The following is a 19353-nucleotide window of genomic DNA, read 5'->3' as shown; positions in this document are numbered from 1 at the left end:
CCACGCACACCACACACCACATTGGCTCCTTGGTGCAGCTGAGCCGCAATACTGAAGACCTTGACTTGGGAGAAGGGAACATGGGGTTTGAGAGAAAGGTTGAGCAAGGAGAGCAGCTTACATCTGTGTACCTCAGGTAATGCATAGCTACTGCTGGTCTTTAATGAAAGCCTATACACTTAGCTTTGTCCTTCAAAATCTTCAGGGCCTACAACAGACTATGAGCTAACACTCAGGACAGTTTGCCCAGTGTCGCTTGGGGCTCCAGACTGCCCACTCCCAGGACCACATTCTCCCGTCTCAATGCACCCCCACCTCTTCCATGACAACTGTCTCCCTCCTGTCCAGACACAGAAGGATGGATACCATGGCGCTCTTTACCTCAGACAAGGGAACTTAACACCGGAAGTACAGGTTTTGTGAAAACCAAGTCAGCCAAGCCAGCCTTGTTCCCATTAGCAAAATTTAGCAACAAACCAATTCCTCAGTCACCAGATTCTATGTCAACAGACAATCATCGGCTCAGGAGTTTTCATATTGGGAAAAGTTCTCACATTAGGGTGTCTTGGGCCACTGTGGGAACCGGTATAGGGCTACAGGAGGTCATCAATGGCAAACATCCAACGGCCCAAGTTCAAAACACAAACAAAATCATCAATGATACTAGCAAGATTTGTTAAGGCCCTCCCGAATCTCCACTGAACTGTGTTCCAGACAAAGAGGAAAATAGAGCATACACACATAACACCTTTGAGATGTTAAGGCAGTGGGGAACATCAGACATTGGTCACCAACAATTAGACATTGAGAACTGACCGGGCCAGCTAGGAAATTAGAGTTTCAGCTGCTGCCGGGTGTAAGGTATGTTAAACTAGAGTGGGGGCAGAAGAGGGGGAGGGGCAGAAAAGGGGGAGGGGCATGTGAGGCCAGAAGGATGGGGAAGGGCATGTGAGGACAGGGGGCGTAGGTGCTGTGACCAGACCATCAAGATGAATACTATGTTTCCACCTTAACGAACAAAATGAAACTCAGTACCTCACAGAGTGCGGCTCACCTGTGCCAGACACGTGGGTGGCACACATCTGTGATCCCAGAACTAGTAAGGATGAAGGAAAAGGAGAGACCTGTTCAGAAATTTTGAGCCAGCCTGGGCTACCCAGACCCATCCCAAAGTCACTCACAGAAGCTGGAACTTGGGGTCAGATTGCATCCTGTGTCAAAAGGCAGAGCAATAAACGCGAGCCAATGCTCGGCTCCCTTTTTACAATTAATACGGCCTGGAACTGGACCAGGAAACGGTACCACCCACAGTGGGTGTGTTTCCTCACATCTGAGTTCATATAGCTGAGATAATCTCTCAGGTGATGCCCAGTACAGCCCATCTCCCATGTCATTCCAGAGTCAAACTGTCAATCAACACCAGCCATCACATACTGACTCAGTGGCGGATTCCACCATGTCCAGTGCTTTACCACAAGACCATGTACAAAGGCAGGTAACATGGGCAAACAGGCAGGCTATGAACTTTAAAAAAAAAGTGCTAGTCACTCTTGAAAAGTGGTCACAACAGCTGAGAGTTAGCGGTGCACACCTTTAATCCCAGCACTCAGGAGGCAGAGGCTGGCTGGCAGATCTCCGAGCTTGAGGCCAGCCTGGTCTACAGAGCAAATTCTAGGTCAGTCAAAGCTACACAGAGAAACGCTGTGGGGACCAGGTGGGAGTAAGGAGGCAGATCCTTTCATTCACATAAAGTCCAATTCAGCTAATAAACTTTAATTGCAAAATTACAGTGTACTTTTAAACAGTACTCTGCCATCTACCTTTCATTGGGAAAATCATCTGCCCCCTATCACCCCAGGACTGACTACATTTAACTACACCCTCATTAAATATCTAAATCTGGACTGACTCCTACTAGCATGGGGAAAGGACCCTCACAAAACTACCCTGATTTACTCAGCGCCAGGGGCCCAGTTGACTTCCGTAGGGCTTAAATCAATCAGTTAGCCGAAGCCCACCTTCTTACCTGGGGACAGGATGACTGTCATCTCACACAAAAGACTATTCAACACACAAAATCACAGCTTCGAAGAAATACCGGTCCTGAGGGCTGCCAAGAAACAACAGGAGACAGGACCGCGGCCACAGCCCCAGCTTCCGGAACAGCAAAGCCGAGCAGTTCTCCATTTTGCCTTGCTACTCTTCATTTCCACCCGCCCCGGAACGTGTGTCTATCTTCTACAACACAGAGCCTGGGATGGCTTCCTGAAGGTGTAGGGAAGGAATACAGAAGCCCTAAGTGGGGGCTTGATCGCCTGACATCGAGACACTGATTCCCTCAGCTGCTAAGTGAGGTGGTAAACAACCAGAATTACTGCTTCCTAAGCACCTGAAACGATGGGGCAAGTGTTCCCTGGGAGGCCCCATATCACCGCTATTCTCTGGCCTTGAAGAAGTCACTGTCCACCACTGGAGTTAAGCATGTCCATCAGTACAGTGATGAGATCATACACTGGTCTCGGAACGACCACCAATTCACTGCTTCCTAATTCTTTCTGTCCTGTTACGGTGCTAATCCTCAGAACTCAGCTCCCAGACCACCAACCCAAAGAGGGTAGTGCACCCTCTCCTCCCCAAGATGTAGACCAGCCTACGGAGATCCTACTCTTCCAACCATAGGGAAGACCAGCCAGCCTTCCTTATCCAAGACTCGGATTGTTCGTAGATCAAAACATCCATCTGAGTTATGAAAACAGTTCAGGTGTAAATGGACAGGATTCGGAGAAAAGAAACCGGAGAGAAGGGGAACAATCCAAAAGACCAAAGCAAACGACAGACCAAAATATACTCTGCCCATGAGGTTCTCTTTCGAGCATCTTTCTTCTAACTTCTATTACGAGAACTTCAAAGTACAAGGAGGCTTTGTAGCAAAGAAAAGCCCCCTACCTTGAAGCAGAGCCCTCCTGAAATGACTTCAAAGCCACGCAGTTTTCCCTGGGGGAGGGGGAGAGGGCAAAATCTACAGATACAGCTGGCTTGTGTGCAAACATCTTGTTCAGCATCATCTCTGGCCCAACATTCTGCAAATCTCCCTCTACCCGAAAATGAAGCTGTAGTTCAAGATAATGGAGTCCCTCCTTTGTGGTTCTCAGTTTCCATGACTATAAAATGGAGGAGGAAGGGAATCAGCCACTAACGAAATATTAGATAGTATGAATCTTTCACTTTGCATGGGAAAGGATTCTTTAACTGTGCTTTTGTTTAAAAAAGAAGGGGGGGTAAGAAAAATGGTATACTGGAGCCGAAGACATGGCTGTTCTTCTGGAAGACTCAGGGTTCAATTCCCAGCACGAATTTGGTAACTCACAGCTGTCTGTAACTTCAGTCCCAAGAAATCTGGTGCCTTCTTCTACGCTGCATAAAGCCTGATCCACAGACTTACGTGGAGGCCAAACACCCATACACACAAAAAAACAGATAAATAGATAATAGATAGATAGATAGATAGACAGACAGACAGACAGACAGATAAACATATAAAAAGAAAGAAGCTTATGTCTTAGTTTGATAAATGCCATGGCCAAATGCAATTTAAACAGGGAGGAATTTATCTCAGCTTAGAAGTCACAGTGCATCACTGAGGGAAGCTAAGGCAGGAGCTGGTGGAAGGAATGCAGCAGAGACCCTGGAAGAATGCTGCTTACTGGTGGTTTCTCTGGCCTCACCCAGCCCTCACTGTCATGTACGCCCAGAACCACCTGCCCCAGGGGGCACCACCCACAGTGGACTGAGTTCTCCATTAAAAAGTCTCCAAGATTAAGAAGTCTACAGGCCAATTTGAAGGAGAGGTTTTCCTAATTGAGGTTCCTTCTTCCCAGATGACCCTGGCTTGAGTTGACAATAACTAACTAGCACAGTTGTTTTAGGGCTTTATGGCTGTGAATAGACACCATGACCAAGGCAACTCTGGCAAAGGCAAACAGTAGTGCCACTCCCTGTGGGCCAAGCATTCAAACCACATGAGTCTATAGGGAGTCTATTCAAATCACAACAATGTATGTTTTGTGCCTGAAAGAGACTTCTTAGGTTCGAATCCCCACTCCATCAATGGTTCAGTAGTGTCTCGCATTACTGTGCTTCTGAGTTCTTCTAAGTAAATAAGGGCTACTATTATCTTCCTCACAGCATGATTAATATTGATTTAGTCAATAAAAGCCAAATTTGAAATACTTAGAATTGTGCCCGGGACACCGTAAACATTATTTATTTAGCGTGGTTATTGTTATTTCCAATGCTACACAACTAGATTTTCAATTTAAAAGAAAAGCAGGACAGCAAGTCAGGGTGGATGAACACACACACACACACACACACACACACACACAGAGAGAGAGAGAGAGAGAGAGAGAGAGAGAGAAACATGAGGTCATGATTCTGCTCCAATGTGATACTCTTGGTCTCCAAAGCAGACAACCCAAATGCTGCTTAATATACTTAGTCCAAAAAGGATGGGCTAAAAGCTCACATATTGTCTGACTTACAGCTTCAATCCTCACTGTATTTCTTTAAAGTTTTACTTTGTTCTCAATATCTCAAAAGCTGTGAGTTTCTCATTAAAAACCCCAAACATCCCAATGCTGTCCACTCTGGGTCTTGAAGCAGTGGCTCTGGCAGTACAGCCACTGATGCTGCCTGACCAGACATAAAGAACTGTACACTCAAGACTCCGTCCCATCCCTACTCATAGGGCACCAGGAGCGAAGCCAGGAATCTCTGCTAACAGCCAGAGACCAATACACACCCAAGCACTAAAATCATCCAGCAGCCAAACTGTGAGCTTCTTCCATTGCTGCCCCCAACACACACATACACTCCTTGACTGACAGTGAGGCCTGGATACCATTTGTGAGCCTTGTTCCCTCACCATGTGCTCTGTCCAGGGCCTTTCAGGGCACCCACCCGCTTTGCTCTAGGATAAGCCATTTGCTCTAGGATAAGCCATTTTCAATTCGTGGGTCTCAACCCCTACTGGGGTCCAATATTAATATATCCTGCATGTCAGACATCTTCCGGAGCAGTAGCAAAACTTCAGTTAGAAGTAGCAATGAAATAACTTAATGGGTGGGGGTCACCCCTGAGAAACTGTATTAAAGGATCATGAAGCCTTAGGAAGGTTGAAAACAGATGCTCCAGATGGGCCCCGCCCCTCACAACAAGGTTGTGAGCCCCTTACGCATGGTACCTCAGTAGGGCTGTGCTGCTCAAAATCAGAAGCAGCCTGCGTGCAGGCCGGCTGTGCACAGCAAGGGCAGTTTCCAGAACAAACTGTTGAGTTTTCTTTATTAATCACAACACAAGCCGCACACGCAGCTGCTATTAGGAACAGCTGCAGCTGCTAGAAGGGTGTTCTTGAAGCAGCCTAGAAAAGTGCTTAAATGTTAAGTAAGGATCCAGGAATGGGCACAGACAGACACATAGGCTTTGGACTTTATGCTGCCTCTGACCTCTGACCTCTGACCCCACTAGGATCCAGAAGCCTGCTCCCTTCCACACTCCAAGACAGCCTGAGACAGAGCTAGGACTGGAGCCTGGTGCTCCTCTCCCCCAGCCGCTGTCTGTGACCTTCAGCAAGGTGGGGGAATTTTCTCCCTGCTTCTCGGGGTTAAGGTAAGTCAGGTGGAAGATAACCTGCACAGTGAAGATAATTTTGTAAACCTGGGAGGAGCAGAGAAATAAACAAAAGGCTCACTGTCGTCCCCTGAACGGTGCAGTGTTCACAAACCAACACAGGGTTTCTTTCTTTCCAGCCCTAGGGTTATCGGAAGTGAAATCAGAGAATATAGCCGGCCTGCACTGGACCTCTCTGGCATCTGTTCTGCTGGCCATGGTACTGAGGTCTGGAATCCTGACAAGCGGAGGCCCATAGGGAGGCTGATGCCACCAATTCGCAGGTAGCCTGGGATACAGGGCGAGTTCAAGTCTCTCCTGAGCTACAAAGCAAGTTCCCATTTCCAGAATGGTACCAATAAGCCATCACAAAAACAAGAGCTTTGGCCAAGGGTGGTCCCCCCTGGAAAGCCTCCACTTACAAAAAATGATGTTGGATTTACTATAATGTAAGTAGCCCTGAAAATGCTGACAGCTGTACCCCCTTTCCCCTTGCTGTTCTGTGTACCTGGAATACACCCGAGCCCGGGCTTCAAGCAGCAGGCTCCCTCTGTTTCAAGGAAGCCCTCCCTATGGCCTGCACGTGGTCCAGCCTGATAGCCCTCGCTGTGATTGGCTACACTACTCTTCTCCTTGTGATCGCATCTCTGCATCAGCAAGTTTAATCACAGCATCCATCCTCCAGAGAACGGACGCCTCGGAGGTAACCTCCCTGTTCGTATTCACTACTCGGAGTTCTTACACGGTAACTGCATGATGCTAGTACTCACACCAGCACATGCTTGCCACACCGACCGACCATGAATTAATGAATGAATGCTCAGCACCATTCGTGGCAGACATTCAAACCCTAGTTAGAAGAAACAAAAACACATACAATCTAGACCAACTCCCACTCTGGGCTTCACTTAGCACAACAGTAATCAAGTCTTCTGTACTGAGGGGGAAAATATTTAAAAATAAGTAAATAAACAAATCAAGTAACAGTGCCTTGCTCCTGTCTATTTACAGCGGTTCTGTCCCTAGTTCTCTGTCTTGTGCAGAGGGAATTCGAGCCCAGGCACTGAAGAGTATGAAAAACAGCTCTTCCCAGGAGACAGGACCTCATGCAGTGGCATTAATTATGAACTGTCTCTGCCTGATCACTGAGCTGACGGTACTTAACCCAAGTTCATTGCAAACAATGCCTCAGACCTTAAGAAAAAGCTGGGCAGGGCCAAACAATCAGAAGAAAAATGTATGGCCACATGGTTTAAAATGGCACGTCCTCTCAGTTAAGTTGTCTTCAACAAATCCTCAGCCCAGGAGAAAAACAAAAAGGCCTCAGGTGGATGGATGGCACCTGTGGCCCTGGTCTTGCCTGAGAAAATAGAATTGTCCCAAACGCCAGCTGAAGATGTCTGTTGCTGTACAGAAGAAGAGACAGTAGTAGCTAGATTGAGTCTTGCTCCACAACTGACCCTGCAACCCAGAATCAACTCCCATTACCTCCTGGCCTCAGTGCCCTCGTGCATAAATGGCGGTTTAAGCTGCCTATACAATCTCTCACAGAGGCCTAGCCTAACACCAATATACAGTATAAGGATGTGGACTGCAGTCTTATAAAACACTTTGTTTACTGTGCAAAGATAAATTATTATTGACTGTAAATACTCCATTTATAACAAAGAATTGGTGTAATTGGGAGTCCCAGAGGAAGCATACAACCATTTGGAACACAAATGATAAACCACTGGGAAAGATAGCTACTACAAAGCACCAGAAAGGACAGAGGCAGTTACAAGAGCATCATAAGATGCCCGGAGAAGAAAAGCCAAGGGCCACAGCACAGGACCCATCCGCGCCCATGAGTTTACAAGGCACTGTTGCTGCTCTTGGCAAGTTTCTTATGCTGCCTTGGGGAAGGTCTTAAGGAAGACAGAATGTCTTATATGGAAAAAGTCACCTATGTTCCTCCACCACATGAGAAAGTAAGACCAAGGTCTCACAACTCTAGAAGAGAAGACCGTGTGTGGCTCAACAGACAAGAAAATGATGCCGCAACTTGAGAAAGGAGTTCATTTCTATTCTTGAAGATTACATCTAAGCCCAAACAACATGTCCAACTGGGATCCTTAACTATTTTTGTGGCCCTAGATTCTTCTTACAGTCCAGACTATTCTATGAATTCCTGTGAGGAACTGTATGTATCATTTACTTGGTAGGTTTTTGAGACAGGGTCTTACATATATATATGCACACTGTAGCTGTCTTCAGACACACCAGAAGAGGACATCAGCTCTCATTACAGATAGTTGTGAGCCACCATGTGGTTGCTGAAATTTGAACTCAGGACCTCTGAAAGAGCAGTCAGTGCTCTTAACCACTAAGCCATCTCTCCAGCCTCTGGGGTCTTACTTCTTAGGCCAGGCTAGTTTAGACTCACTGTATATCACCCAGGCTGGTTTCGAACTCATGGTTCTCCAACCTCTCAAGTTCTGGGATCACTGGTGTGCTCCTGCATGCCTGGCGAGAACAGTGCACTGAAGTGAAGACAGCAATCTTACACAGATTTTCAAAGAAAATCAGCATTAAAGTACACATTTTAAAATAAATCTGAGATAGATCATGTGATTCTTTGTTAACCCAATAAATAAAATAAATAATAGTCTGGAGTCTGCCTTTATTGTGAAACAACAGTGATTAATTATGTACTTATTTTGTGTGTGTGCGTACATGTACGAATCCCAACATTCGTGTAGAAGTCAGACGACAACTTTGCATCGCAGGTTCTTGCCTTCAGCCATGTGAGTGTCCAGAATAGAATTAGGGTTCCCAGGTTCATGGGCAAGTTTCTTGAGCCATTATGTTATGCCACTGATCCAATTTCTTCTGCGATGCATGTGACTTTGCATCGTGATCAAAAATGCTGAAGCTGGAGGGATGGCTCAGTGGTTAAGAGCATTGGCTGCTCTTTCGGAGGATCTGGGTTCAATTCCCAGCTCGCACATGGCAACTCACAACTGTCTATAACTTTAGTCCAAGGCATTGTATGCCCTCAAAAGGGCATACAATCAGGCAAAATAGCAATGCACATAAAACATAACTTAAAAAAAATACCCATGGTTTCTATTAGCAACAAAAACGTAGTTACTACTTACTAACACTACTATAGTTTATCAACTGTATTTATAGTGGGAGGAAACGCCTAGTCTCAGGTAAAGGTTAAGAAAAATAAAGACATTCTTTCTTCTCTTTCAAGTTCACAGACCCCCCCCCATTCATTGTTTCCACAAAGCCAGGGAGGAAGCCAATGAAGAAAGCCACCCAAGAAAGGGGAGGAAAAAAAGAAACATGAATCTTCTGCATAGAACCCTCAGAGTGGGACAGGAGATACACTGAAAGGTGACAACCCCTCAAGGTCACGCATACCAGGAGTCCGTCACCCTCAATGAGTAAACCACAGAGTGAGCTCCAAGTTGAAGAGTGGCATCTTAAGACAGAATTAAAAAAAAAAAAAAAAAAAAAAAAAAAAAAAGACGGGACAAGACTATTATTCCACAAGCTCCTAGTCAGAGCCTCTCTTTCAGTGTGTGGTATATGACACCATATTGATGAACTTGTAAAAACAGCATAAATCCTGTTGGACCTCTGTTGTACAAAACGGTATACACGTAAGTACCTACAGGTGTAAGCACAGTGTAAACACAGATGTCTAGTAAAATGTGCATGGGAATATCACTAGTGATTAGCATGCAGAATGGTTTTGCTTCTTTTTGTGTTTCAGTTATAGAAAATGGGCAGAAAGAAGACCAGCGGAGGCTAGGAGACACAAGGTCACCCAGACACCACAGACTACAAACAGAATTCCACCATGCCCTTCTCTTGGGTTGCAAAAAAGGTTTCAGATCCCAAAGCAATCAAACATAGCAAGTAGGTGCAGTTATTAGCCCCACCTTGTGTGTTCTTACATCGTCAGAAACTGAGAGTCGACTCCCAAAAATGCCTTGCCCAAAATCACACAGCAAAACTCTAGAAGCCCTGATGGAGAAGCTGGATCTCACCCAGGTGAAGGGAGGAGAGTCTGGCCATTGCTGATATCAAAGGCTGTGTACTGGCCTGACTTGAGATTTCAGCTATGTTGCCTACTTACTGATAGTAAACTTGGGCAAATTTCTGAGGTCTCCTACTCACTGGGCTTGGCAGCATGGATCTAGTCTCCAAAGATAGCCCAAGAAGCTCACTATGTTGGGAACAGGTCTACCAGACTGATAATGAAGAGTCTCGGGCGTTAAGGCAGACAGACAGAAGTGCTGGACGCCCAGTTTGGAGATCTCTGGGGATTCTGAATCAATACATCTGAAATGGGCCCAGAAAAGTCTGAGTTTTTCTAAAGCTCCCCAGGAGAATTGGAAGGACTTAGCATTCAATGACAAGTTCTCAGTTTGACTCTAATAGGCTGTAAGCATACAAAAGAGGCTTAGCCTAACCTGGAGCCATGCGGTGTCCAATGATGGTACTAGTACCACAAGACCCAGGACTCACAGCGGTTCCCAAGTCTCTCCTAGAGAGGATGAAGGGTCCACTGCTGAGAACCAGCTGAACTTAGCACCAAAAAAAAAAAATGTTTAATGGGGCCCTACTGCCCTTAATGTATGCGTCCAGAAACAGAGCAAACCAGAATCTTAAAATTGATAAGGGAATAGCACACCAGTGAATACAATTCTAAACCAAGCAGCAGGGGTTGATATAGCAACATCTGCAGTAAATTCTGCTGCATGAACGGGACATTCCTAGATTAGAAATGACCTCCTCAGGATTGCCTAAAAATGTGGTAGGTACCCGAGCACTTAGAAGCACTTTGAAGAGACAGGAGCATTCGCTCAGAAATACTTTAAAGGGGCCACAATGGTGCTTACTGGGATGGTTTGGGACAGCCAACAACCTGTTCTTGGAGTGAGTGTCCAATGCAGGGGTTGAGGAAGGGATGAGGTCAAAATAGACCCATGTGAATTTCTCAAAGTTTTTGTTCCCTCTAAGATTCCTGCCGAGGCAAAAGGAAGCTGCTGTGTGGGAGGGAGAAAAAAGGTACAGAAAGGAATAGACAGCATCCAATGGGCAAAGAGAAATCACCCCTGCTCTTACAGGCATAGCAGGCCAGGAAGCAGAATATTCCCCAGGATGTAGGTCCCTCCAGTTGTCTGACCAAAGAGCCACAAAAGCAAGAGATGCACGCGTTTGCACTGAAAACGCCGGAGTCTAACAGAGCAGCAAACAGGCAGCTGGTGAAATCTCACGCTCCATGTGATCCTGGCAGAGGAACCTCTCAGCGGTCCGTCTTCAGGATGGCATCTGCTTTATACCTTCAGAATAGGTGGATGGGACACATCCTTAGGACTGTCAGAATACTGGGGCTGACGGATTTAGGCAAAGGAGCTGATTTCATAGGAGGCACACACTACAAGCTTAACATACACAAGCTGAGTGTTGGAATTAACCATGGTTCCTTCGGCCACAGCCAATATCCTCAAGGCTACTACAAACTTCTTTCTGAAGGGAAGCTGGCGGGAGTAATTTCAGATGAAACTTACTGTGCTCTCTAACCCAGCACCTTTCTTCAAATAAATAATCAAATCATGCTATGCTTCTTTCCCAGTGAGCCTCCAGATATCAGGCTGAAAGGATACAGTGTCGTCATCCGTGTATAAAAGATTTTTCAAAGTTAATACCACACAGCCAGCGAGGGGCAGAGTGGGGCTGGAACTTCACTCTGTATGACAGTCACTGTGATTTTTTTCCCCCAATCAAGAATTCCAAATAGGTGATCTTGTCATGGAATGAAACACTTGAACTCGGCACTCACTGCGGAGGCGACTTGCGTTACGTGAAGACTCTCAGCTCCAAACAGACGCAAAAATCCTGAAACAAGTGCTTTCTAAAGACAAAGCTCTCTCTTTCCTGAACCCCATGCTTGTACATCCAGTGCACTCGAGTAGGAGAGGAACAAACATGTCTGAGTCACTGTGGTCTATTAACCATTCATTTTTGCTTCTTTATCCCACTGACTCTCAGCATCTTCACCTGTGAGTTGGGAATGAAGCTCCTGCCCTAAGAAGGTGGTCAGCAAATAACAGCTATGCTCATGACCTGGCCATGGCACCAAACCCTTGTCTGTTGGTAACTATACATCGCCTGCTGCCTTTTCCACCTCCTGCACACTCTCTCTTCCACAGCTGTTCCACACGGAAACACCACGACTCCTCCATCCATCCGACTTGACTAGGGACTGAAGGTAACAAAAGACCCAGCAGAGAAAGTATGCAAATATCAAATATTATTAAAACATTAATGAACTCTGGCGATTTCTATGAATTTTGATAAATGGTGTTCATTACGCACTTCCAGCCTCTCGACACACTCTCAGGTCTCTCAGATTTTAACTAGGTAATAACAGCAATCGTTCTCCCAAAAGAACAAGGTGTGGAGCAACAGAAATGATGCTTGACTCCAGCGGATGCCTGGCCTCCAAAGGAACTGGAATCTCGGCACAAAGAACAGAACCCGGAGTCTTCCAGGAGCCTCAGTGAGCTCAGCCTGTGCAGATCCTGCTGGCACAGGACACTGGGTATCCTAGTGCTGAAGGGTTAGCATACACAGCTTCCTTCACTCACCTGCCAACCCCCCACCCCTGCCCCACAACTAGAGAAGGTGAAAACGTGGAATGCTACAAGGGCTTCTGTCCAAGCTAACAACCCTGTAGCACAGATAGGGGCTTTCCTGGCCATCAACGCTGCCGCAGAGGAATTATCCACATCTCCATTAAAGAGGATTGGACGAACGCCTTCGCCATTTCGTCCGGACTGAGAGGATAACTTCTGTTTTTTTTTTTTTTTTTTTTTTCTTTTTAAGCTGCTGACAATCCTCAGGTGCAGTTCAGACTGAGACTCGGAGACAGGACAAAGCCAGGAGGACCACCCCCCTCCCCAACAACTCCCTAAACCAAAAGCCACCCAAGTGACACCTTAACAAGCTTGGGGGGGGACATCAAGACACCTCATCTGCATATTCATGAAGGACTCCAGACCACAGCAAGTGAAAGGAAGTGTACATGAAAGAGAGAAAAAGAAAGAGAGAAAGAAAGAGAGAGAGAGAGAGAAAGAGAGAGAGAAAGAAAGAAAGGAAGGAAGGAAGGAAGGAAGAAAGAAAGAAAGAAAGAAAGAAAGAAAGAAAGAAAGAAAGAAAGAAAGAAAAGAAAGAAAGAAAGATTTTGTTTCTTAAGCCCGGCGAAAATCTGCATTAGAAAAATTAAATCCACATGGGGACCCTGGCTGTCTCCAAACCTTCACTGGTCTATTAAAGGAAGCCCAGGGATTGGAAAATGAATGCAGCACCACGCTCGGCTTGCCATCTGCCTGGTAGTATCCAGAGGGGCAAAGGGCTTAGAGGATACTCCTGCAGTCTCTCTGGCAGGTCCTAGGGGAGAGAAAGCAGCTCTCCCAAGGTCAAAGGACTGAGAAGGAAGAGAAGCAAATCTTGTTTACCTGTCAACACAGCTACGTGGGTGACATTAAACACACGCATAAATTAAGTGCCCTGGCATAACTTAGCCTTTGTATATGACTTTAGACCTGACTAATTCACTGGATCAGATGAAGGGATGGTGCAGAAGTTCCCAATGAGCCAAGCATTTATACTTACTCTCCATATCACCCCCCACTGTCTGATCCATGACTATACTCATCACTACCTCTAGACACAGACAGGGGGCTATTATGCCATAATGACAGGCAGTGGTTAGCTATGCCAAAGAGAAAGGCCACGGTTAAGCAACTTAAAATAACTGCCTTAGACTTTCTGTGTGTTTGCCCACCCCAACCCCAACGCCCATCTTCCTGACAATCAGTGGTTTGTTTCTAAGATGTGGCGGCTTCATAAGGGCTTTTACCCTCCTTCCCGACAGCTGAGTCCCACCACATATTGAATTAAAATAATAATTCAGTTAAGCAGTCAAACACATTCACCACCTAGAATACCTAGAACACACGTGTGGGGTGAGCAACAGAAGGAAAACATACTCCCGCGTTTAACACGGCTCATCTAACTTGCCGAATTCTTCATAGGACCAGTGGACCACATTCAACCTGTATCACTTCGATTTGGGCTAAGAGGAGCAAGAAAATCTGGAGGGAATAAGGTACCCCGATGGAGAAACAGCAACAGTGGGCCGGCAGCAATCTCCTTAGGTCCCAAGAGAATGTAAAGACTCTGTTTTGTAATTTAAAAGGCCTTTGTCAATCACATTTATCACGATCTGAAAAAATTGACTGTGGAAACCTTTGGTGAGTACTCCAGTCCAGCCCAGCTGAATGTAAACCATCGGGCCACCACTGCTTCATGACAGCGCTACACTCGAGGCTCCCAGCAGCGGATGCTCATTCTACAACTCAGAAGCAATAATCTCACTGCAGGACGCCAGGGATGGGGTGGGATCCCTGGAGCCCATTATTTTTCTTTACCTTTCCAGACCGGTAGGTGAAGAACCGGGGAACACGGTGGGGAAATTTTTCTAACCCAGGGCTGCTCGGAGTGGGAAACTTGAGCACCTCTTAGCCAGCAGTAGGACAATACACAAAGACGAGAGGGACAGCGCTCCTCCGCGGCCAGAGCTCTGAGCTAGGTCACGTTCCAGCAAGGAATTAGGAATTCCGAGCTCAGCAACAACCCGGAGAAGCACCGGAAATGCTTCCGACCCTTTCGAGGGGGAAGTCGATTTGCAAATCAAAGTTGCAGGCAACTCCGGGCGCCCGGACTACTTCCGCGGGTTACTCAGCAACACCCAACAAGTTTGGCCACCCCGGGCTCGGCGTGACAGCGCCGCGCCGCAACCACGACTGAAGCAACTTGTCGCTCCGGCACCGGTCGGCCTCCGCTAGGGCCGCCCGGGCTTGCAAAGGACCTGGTGTCACCCGGCTCAAGCCGCTTCGGGGACTCCGTGAGCCGGGAGGCGTCTCCCGCCGCCGCCGCCGCCTCACCTGCCCGCCAGCCCCGCGGCCAAGAAACCAACAAAAGAGCGGGCGATCGGGAAGGAGAGGAGCACCCCGCGCCGATGGCAGGAGCGGAGGGGGCGGCTGCGCTGGCGGCGGAGAGGAAAGGGGACCTCACGGAACCAGGGTTGACACCCCGGGCAAACGCCAGAGCAGGGACCAGAGCTCCCACCCGCTCCATCACACCCGCGCGCACACACGCGTACTCCACACATCCTCCCCGTTCTCCTTACCCAGCATGGAAAAGATGAAATCCTTGGCGGTGTGGATCTCCAGCGCCCGCTGGTCGTCGTACTCCCGCTGGTCGTGCCTGGTGAATTCCTGGATGAGTTTGTTCAGTTCCTCCACCCGAGCTCCAGACCTGAAATCCAGCTCCGGGAAGGCAGGCTTGTTGTTGCAGCCCAGGGAGGCTGCCTTGCTGGCGGTGGGAGCCGCCATCTTCATGCAAAACGCGCCGAGCGCCGGCTCGGCGGCGGCCGCGGCACCCACCCCCGCCCCCCACCCCGCCCCGGCCTCCCGGCGCGGCTGGGCAGCCCGGCCCGTGGGCGGGCTGGCTTCTGGGCGGGCCCCGCGCCGCGCTGCGCTCCGGGCGGCCGCGCTCCTTCGCGGGAGGAGCCCGACTGCGGCGAGGTGCGCGCGTGGCCCCGGCCCCCGAGCCTCCCCGCCCCCGCCCGCTGCGCCCGCTGCGGTCCCCTGCCCTCGTCGAGCCCCTGCGGGGATCCGCGGCCGCGTCCGGGAGCCAGACCCGAGCCTCCCCCCCGGGGGGCCAAGGAAAGTGAAGTGGAAACAATGTGAAATTCACCGGCGCCGAAATCAACAAGCTGCCGGGCTCCGGGGTTACGGAGCCAGCAGCAGCATTCCCATTTAAAGGGACAGCGCACCCGGTGGGGGGGGGGGAGGAAAAAATTAAAAATAAATAAATAAATAAATGGCAGAGGTTCGCGCGCCCGGATCACTTGCCAGTCGGTACTCCGGCTGACGCGCGTGGTGTGGATGCTTTCTTTCTCCACCCCCACCCCCGCCCCTCTTTAGGGGCAGGGCTTGCCAAGCGCATCCAAGGAGAAAGGAGTCTTCCTACTCTGATCTTAGGGCGGTGTCCCAGGCGAGAACGTGTCTGTGGGAGCATTTCCAATGTCCCTCCCAAGAACTTAAGTACCTTTAGATGGTGAGAAAATATAAAATGTACCTTCCGTCCTTTGTCGCCCGGATTGCCAAGAAAGATAAAATTAGCGAATCGAGAAGGGGTGTCAATCCTGCCGCGTATAGGCACTTCCAATTAACCACTCAAGTATCCTTACCTTTGCCCTCGGTAATTAGTTTGCCTGGATAACAACTCATTCAACTTTACACACAGTGCCTTAATGAGAACCAACCTGCTCTCAGACAGATATAGATCCAAACTCGGATGTGGGCGGGGGGGGGGGAGAGACAATGAATTGCCCCAGGGAATGAGGAAGATGGGAGTGGGAGAGGAACAGAGTCTCCCATTTGGCTAATAGAATTTGAGAACTCGCTGTTAGCCAGACCGGAACGACAGGATGTTGGTGGACAGGGATGAGCTCAGGGACTCGACCCTCACCCACGCCCACATCCCCACTGGAACTGGGGCTTTCCCCACTACTGTTCTTCTAGACCTAATGGCAGATGTGGTTTTACTGTTCATGTAATTCACACACTTAGGGAGACCGGTTGATCCCTAGAAACAATGATGCACTGTCCTCTAGCCCAGCCTGTGATCCTAATAAGCCCTTTTAATTTTCTTACCTGAATTTTCATCACGAAAAACTCACATCATCTTGTAAGCCCTGGAAAGGACATCCAGGTTCTGCCATACTTACCCGTGTGAAATAGAATGATAATTACATCGGCACAGGCTGCTTTAAGAATTAGGTGAGATTAAAACTGGATAACCACCGTTTAGTACAAGGAATGACTTGGTACATAGCAAGTAGCGATTAGCTGTATCAGCTTCCGCTGTTGATACAAACTTTAGGGTCTCTCTCTCTCTCTCTCTCTCTCTCTCTCTCTCTCTCTCTCTCTCTGTGTGTGTGTGTGTGTGTGTGTGTGTGTGTTCCTGCATATATATGCACTGCATTGTTGCCTGGTGCCTGCAGAAGTCACAAGAGGGCATCAGATCGCCTGGAACCGACGTTCCAGACACATGTGAGTTGCCATACAAATCCTGGAAGCTGAACCCAGGTCTTCACGACAAGAACAAATACTCTTGATTGCTAAGCCATCCCTCCAGCCCCTCCCACAGGGCCTTCACAAAACAGGGATCTGCTCTGACACCTCCTTGGGAATTTCTCTGGCTCTTCTTTCTGTTCTCAGTCCTACCCCAGCCACACCTCACCCCATCCTTCCTTGTTCTCCTAGCTTCTCCAGGCCTGCCTCAACCTTTGCCACCACAGCTGAGCAGCCACCTTTCCTTCTTTGAGACCCGGTTGCACTTTTAAGGGAAGCATGCATGTGACACCTGTGACTCCAGCTTGCTTCTCACTGTCATTGTCACAGTGAGTTACCTGGCATGCACCGTATTCTGTGCCTGGTCCCTAGCATCACGCACATACAAACACAGGACACAGAGACAGAGTCTGTATCAAATATTCAAAACATTTTTCTCTCTAAATTTTCATAACTAGCAGCCGTTGTTTCTCCCTTGCTTTTTAAGACAGTTGCCTCACAGAATGCCATCAGGTTGCTGACAGAAATCACTCTCAATGTGAACTAGCTCTGAACTTGGTGGTTTTGAGTGACAGGGTACATGAATAAGATCTTCGGGGTGGACTCTTCTTTCTTGTCAGCTAGATCAGAATTCCATGAATAATAGACCTCCAAATGAACCTATTCTTATTGAGAATGATACTGAATGGTAAATACTTTATAGATCGGCAACAAGATGGCATAACCATCTCTGAATTGCAAAAATTTAGAGGAAAAACGATAAGGAACACATTTTCTCAACAGATCTTGGATCATGTTTTATCCTGGCGGACTATATATCTTTATCACATTTACAGGCAACTGTATTTAATAGTTCCTGCCCCCACTTTATGTCCTATTTCTTTTCTTGATATTTGAAGGTGGGGTCTCACTATGTTGCTCTGAACTCACTATGAAATGAGGCTGCCATAGGAATCTGTGCTGGCAAGACTGACCTGGAACTTAGAACCCTCCTACTTGTGCCTCCTTGGTGCTGAGATTACAAGTGTGGAACCTCTAAGCTAAGCCATTATCCTTTAAAGTCTTGGAGGTCATAGTGACAGCAACCACTCTGGGCAATGTGGGCCCCCAGTCTGCCACCAACACTTAAGAGCTATTATAAATGAACAAACTGATCTTTGAGTCAAATCAAATGCATCCCTTTTCTTCTCCTATGCATGCTATAATTAGTCATAGAATAAACGGAGCTGGAAAAGGAGGAAGAACAATTTCTAGCAGAGTCATTAATGTGTGAGCCTTGTAATAAGTGTACACAGAGGACTGGAGGGCTACCATCTAAGTAAACACACAAGTAGGCTTCCTCCACTTCTCCCTCCAGCTTCAAAGCAACCAGAGGAACTCCATGTTTCCCACCAAGGAAGGGAGCTTGTCCATTTTCCTGTGGTCATGAACACCTTGAGGAAGAGACCACACTGCCTCCCTGGAGCTGTTTGTTCTTAAATACAGTTCTGAGAGATCGTGGTAACTCCTCAGCCACAAAGAGCTAGATTGTGCCGAGTGTGTGTTAAAAATAGCAAGCTTCGCACTCACGTGATGAAGTAACAGAATATAATCCTAACCAAAGTTTGTCTGGACTGACTGAGCTTTAAATAGCAGCCTCAACCACAAAGATGTGCCCCTCCCCCCCCACTGGCAAAGCAGTTGTTCAATAAAAGTCTAGCAAATGGAAATGGCCCAGGTGTCTTATGGTTTGCAAATATGTACAGAAAAACAAGAAGCAAAAGTCACAGGCACATTGATGGCTGAAAGGCCTTGGAAGATAAGAGTATCCACCATCGTTATATTGCAGTTGGAAAAATCAAAGCATGGGAAAAGAACCTTAGATGGTGGAAATAGCACTCAGCACTGTTTGTATTTTCCATACTAATTTCAAATTTAGTAAACAATTATTGCATTTCCATATGGTCTGGAGTGTGGAGCTAAACCAACCTATGGTGGTTTACATGAGAAATGTTCCCCATGGAGTTCGGTATTTGAACAGTTGATTCTCAAGGGTTGGCACTGTCTGAGGAAGCTTAGGCTAGGCAGTGCAGCCTTGCTGGGAGAAATGTGTCACTAGGGACCAGCTCTGAGAGTTGATTGCCTTGCCCTACTTCCATTTCTCTCTCTCTCCCTCCCCCCCTCTCTTTATCTATCTATCTATCTATCTATCTATCTATCTATCTATCTATCTATCTATCTATCTATCTGCTTCAAGTTTTGAGTTGAAGATTCAAGCCTCCTCCTCTCCGGACATGCCTGTTTGTTGCTGCCTTTGTGGACATTAGCCCTCTGGAACCATAGGCAAAGTCTCTCTTCTATAAATTGCCTTGGTCATGGATTTTGTAACAGAAATGTAACTAATGCACAATGCCTTCACCCCATCTCTCTCTCTCTCTCACATGTGACAAGGAACTGAACGCAATGTCTTGCAGAAAGCTAGGCATATTCTCAGTCCTAT

General features: G+C 47.5%; 1 protein-coding gene across 1 annotated transcript in view; it reads right to left on the bottom strand.

The window, feature by feature from the left end:
• Positions 1-15150, bottom strand: part of MB21D2 (Mab-21 domain containing 2) — a 97564-nt gene extending 82414 nt beyond the window's left edge. Inside the window, exon 1 of the mRNA XM_080918889.1 lies at positions 14924-15150. Coding sequence (XP_080775015.1) covers positions 14924-15134 — 211 coding nt within the window. The 5' untranslated portion in view covers positions 15135-15150. The remainder of the gene's footprint in view (positions 1-14923) is intronic.
• Between the last annotated feature and the right edge of the window lie 4203 nt (positions 15151-19353).

This window comes from Micromys minutus, assembly GCF_963924665.1.
Source record: "Micromys minutus genome assembly, chromosome: 7".
Lineage (NCBI taxonomy): Eukaryota > Metazoa > Chordata > Mammalia > Rodentia > Muridae > Micromys > Micromys minutus.
This window is presented reverse-complemented; position numbering and strand designations above follow the sequence as displayed.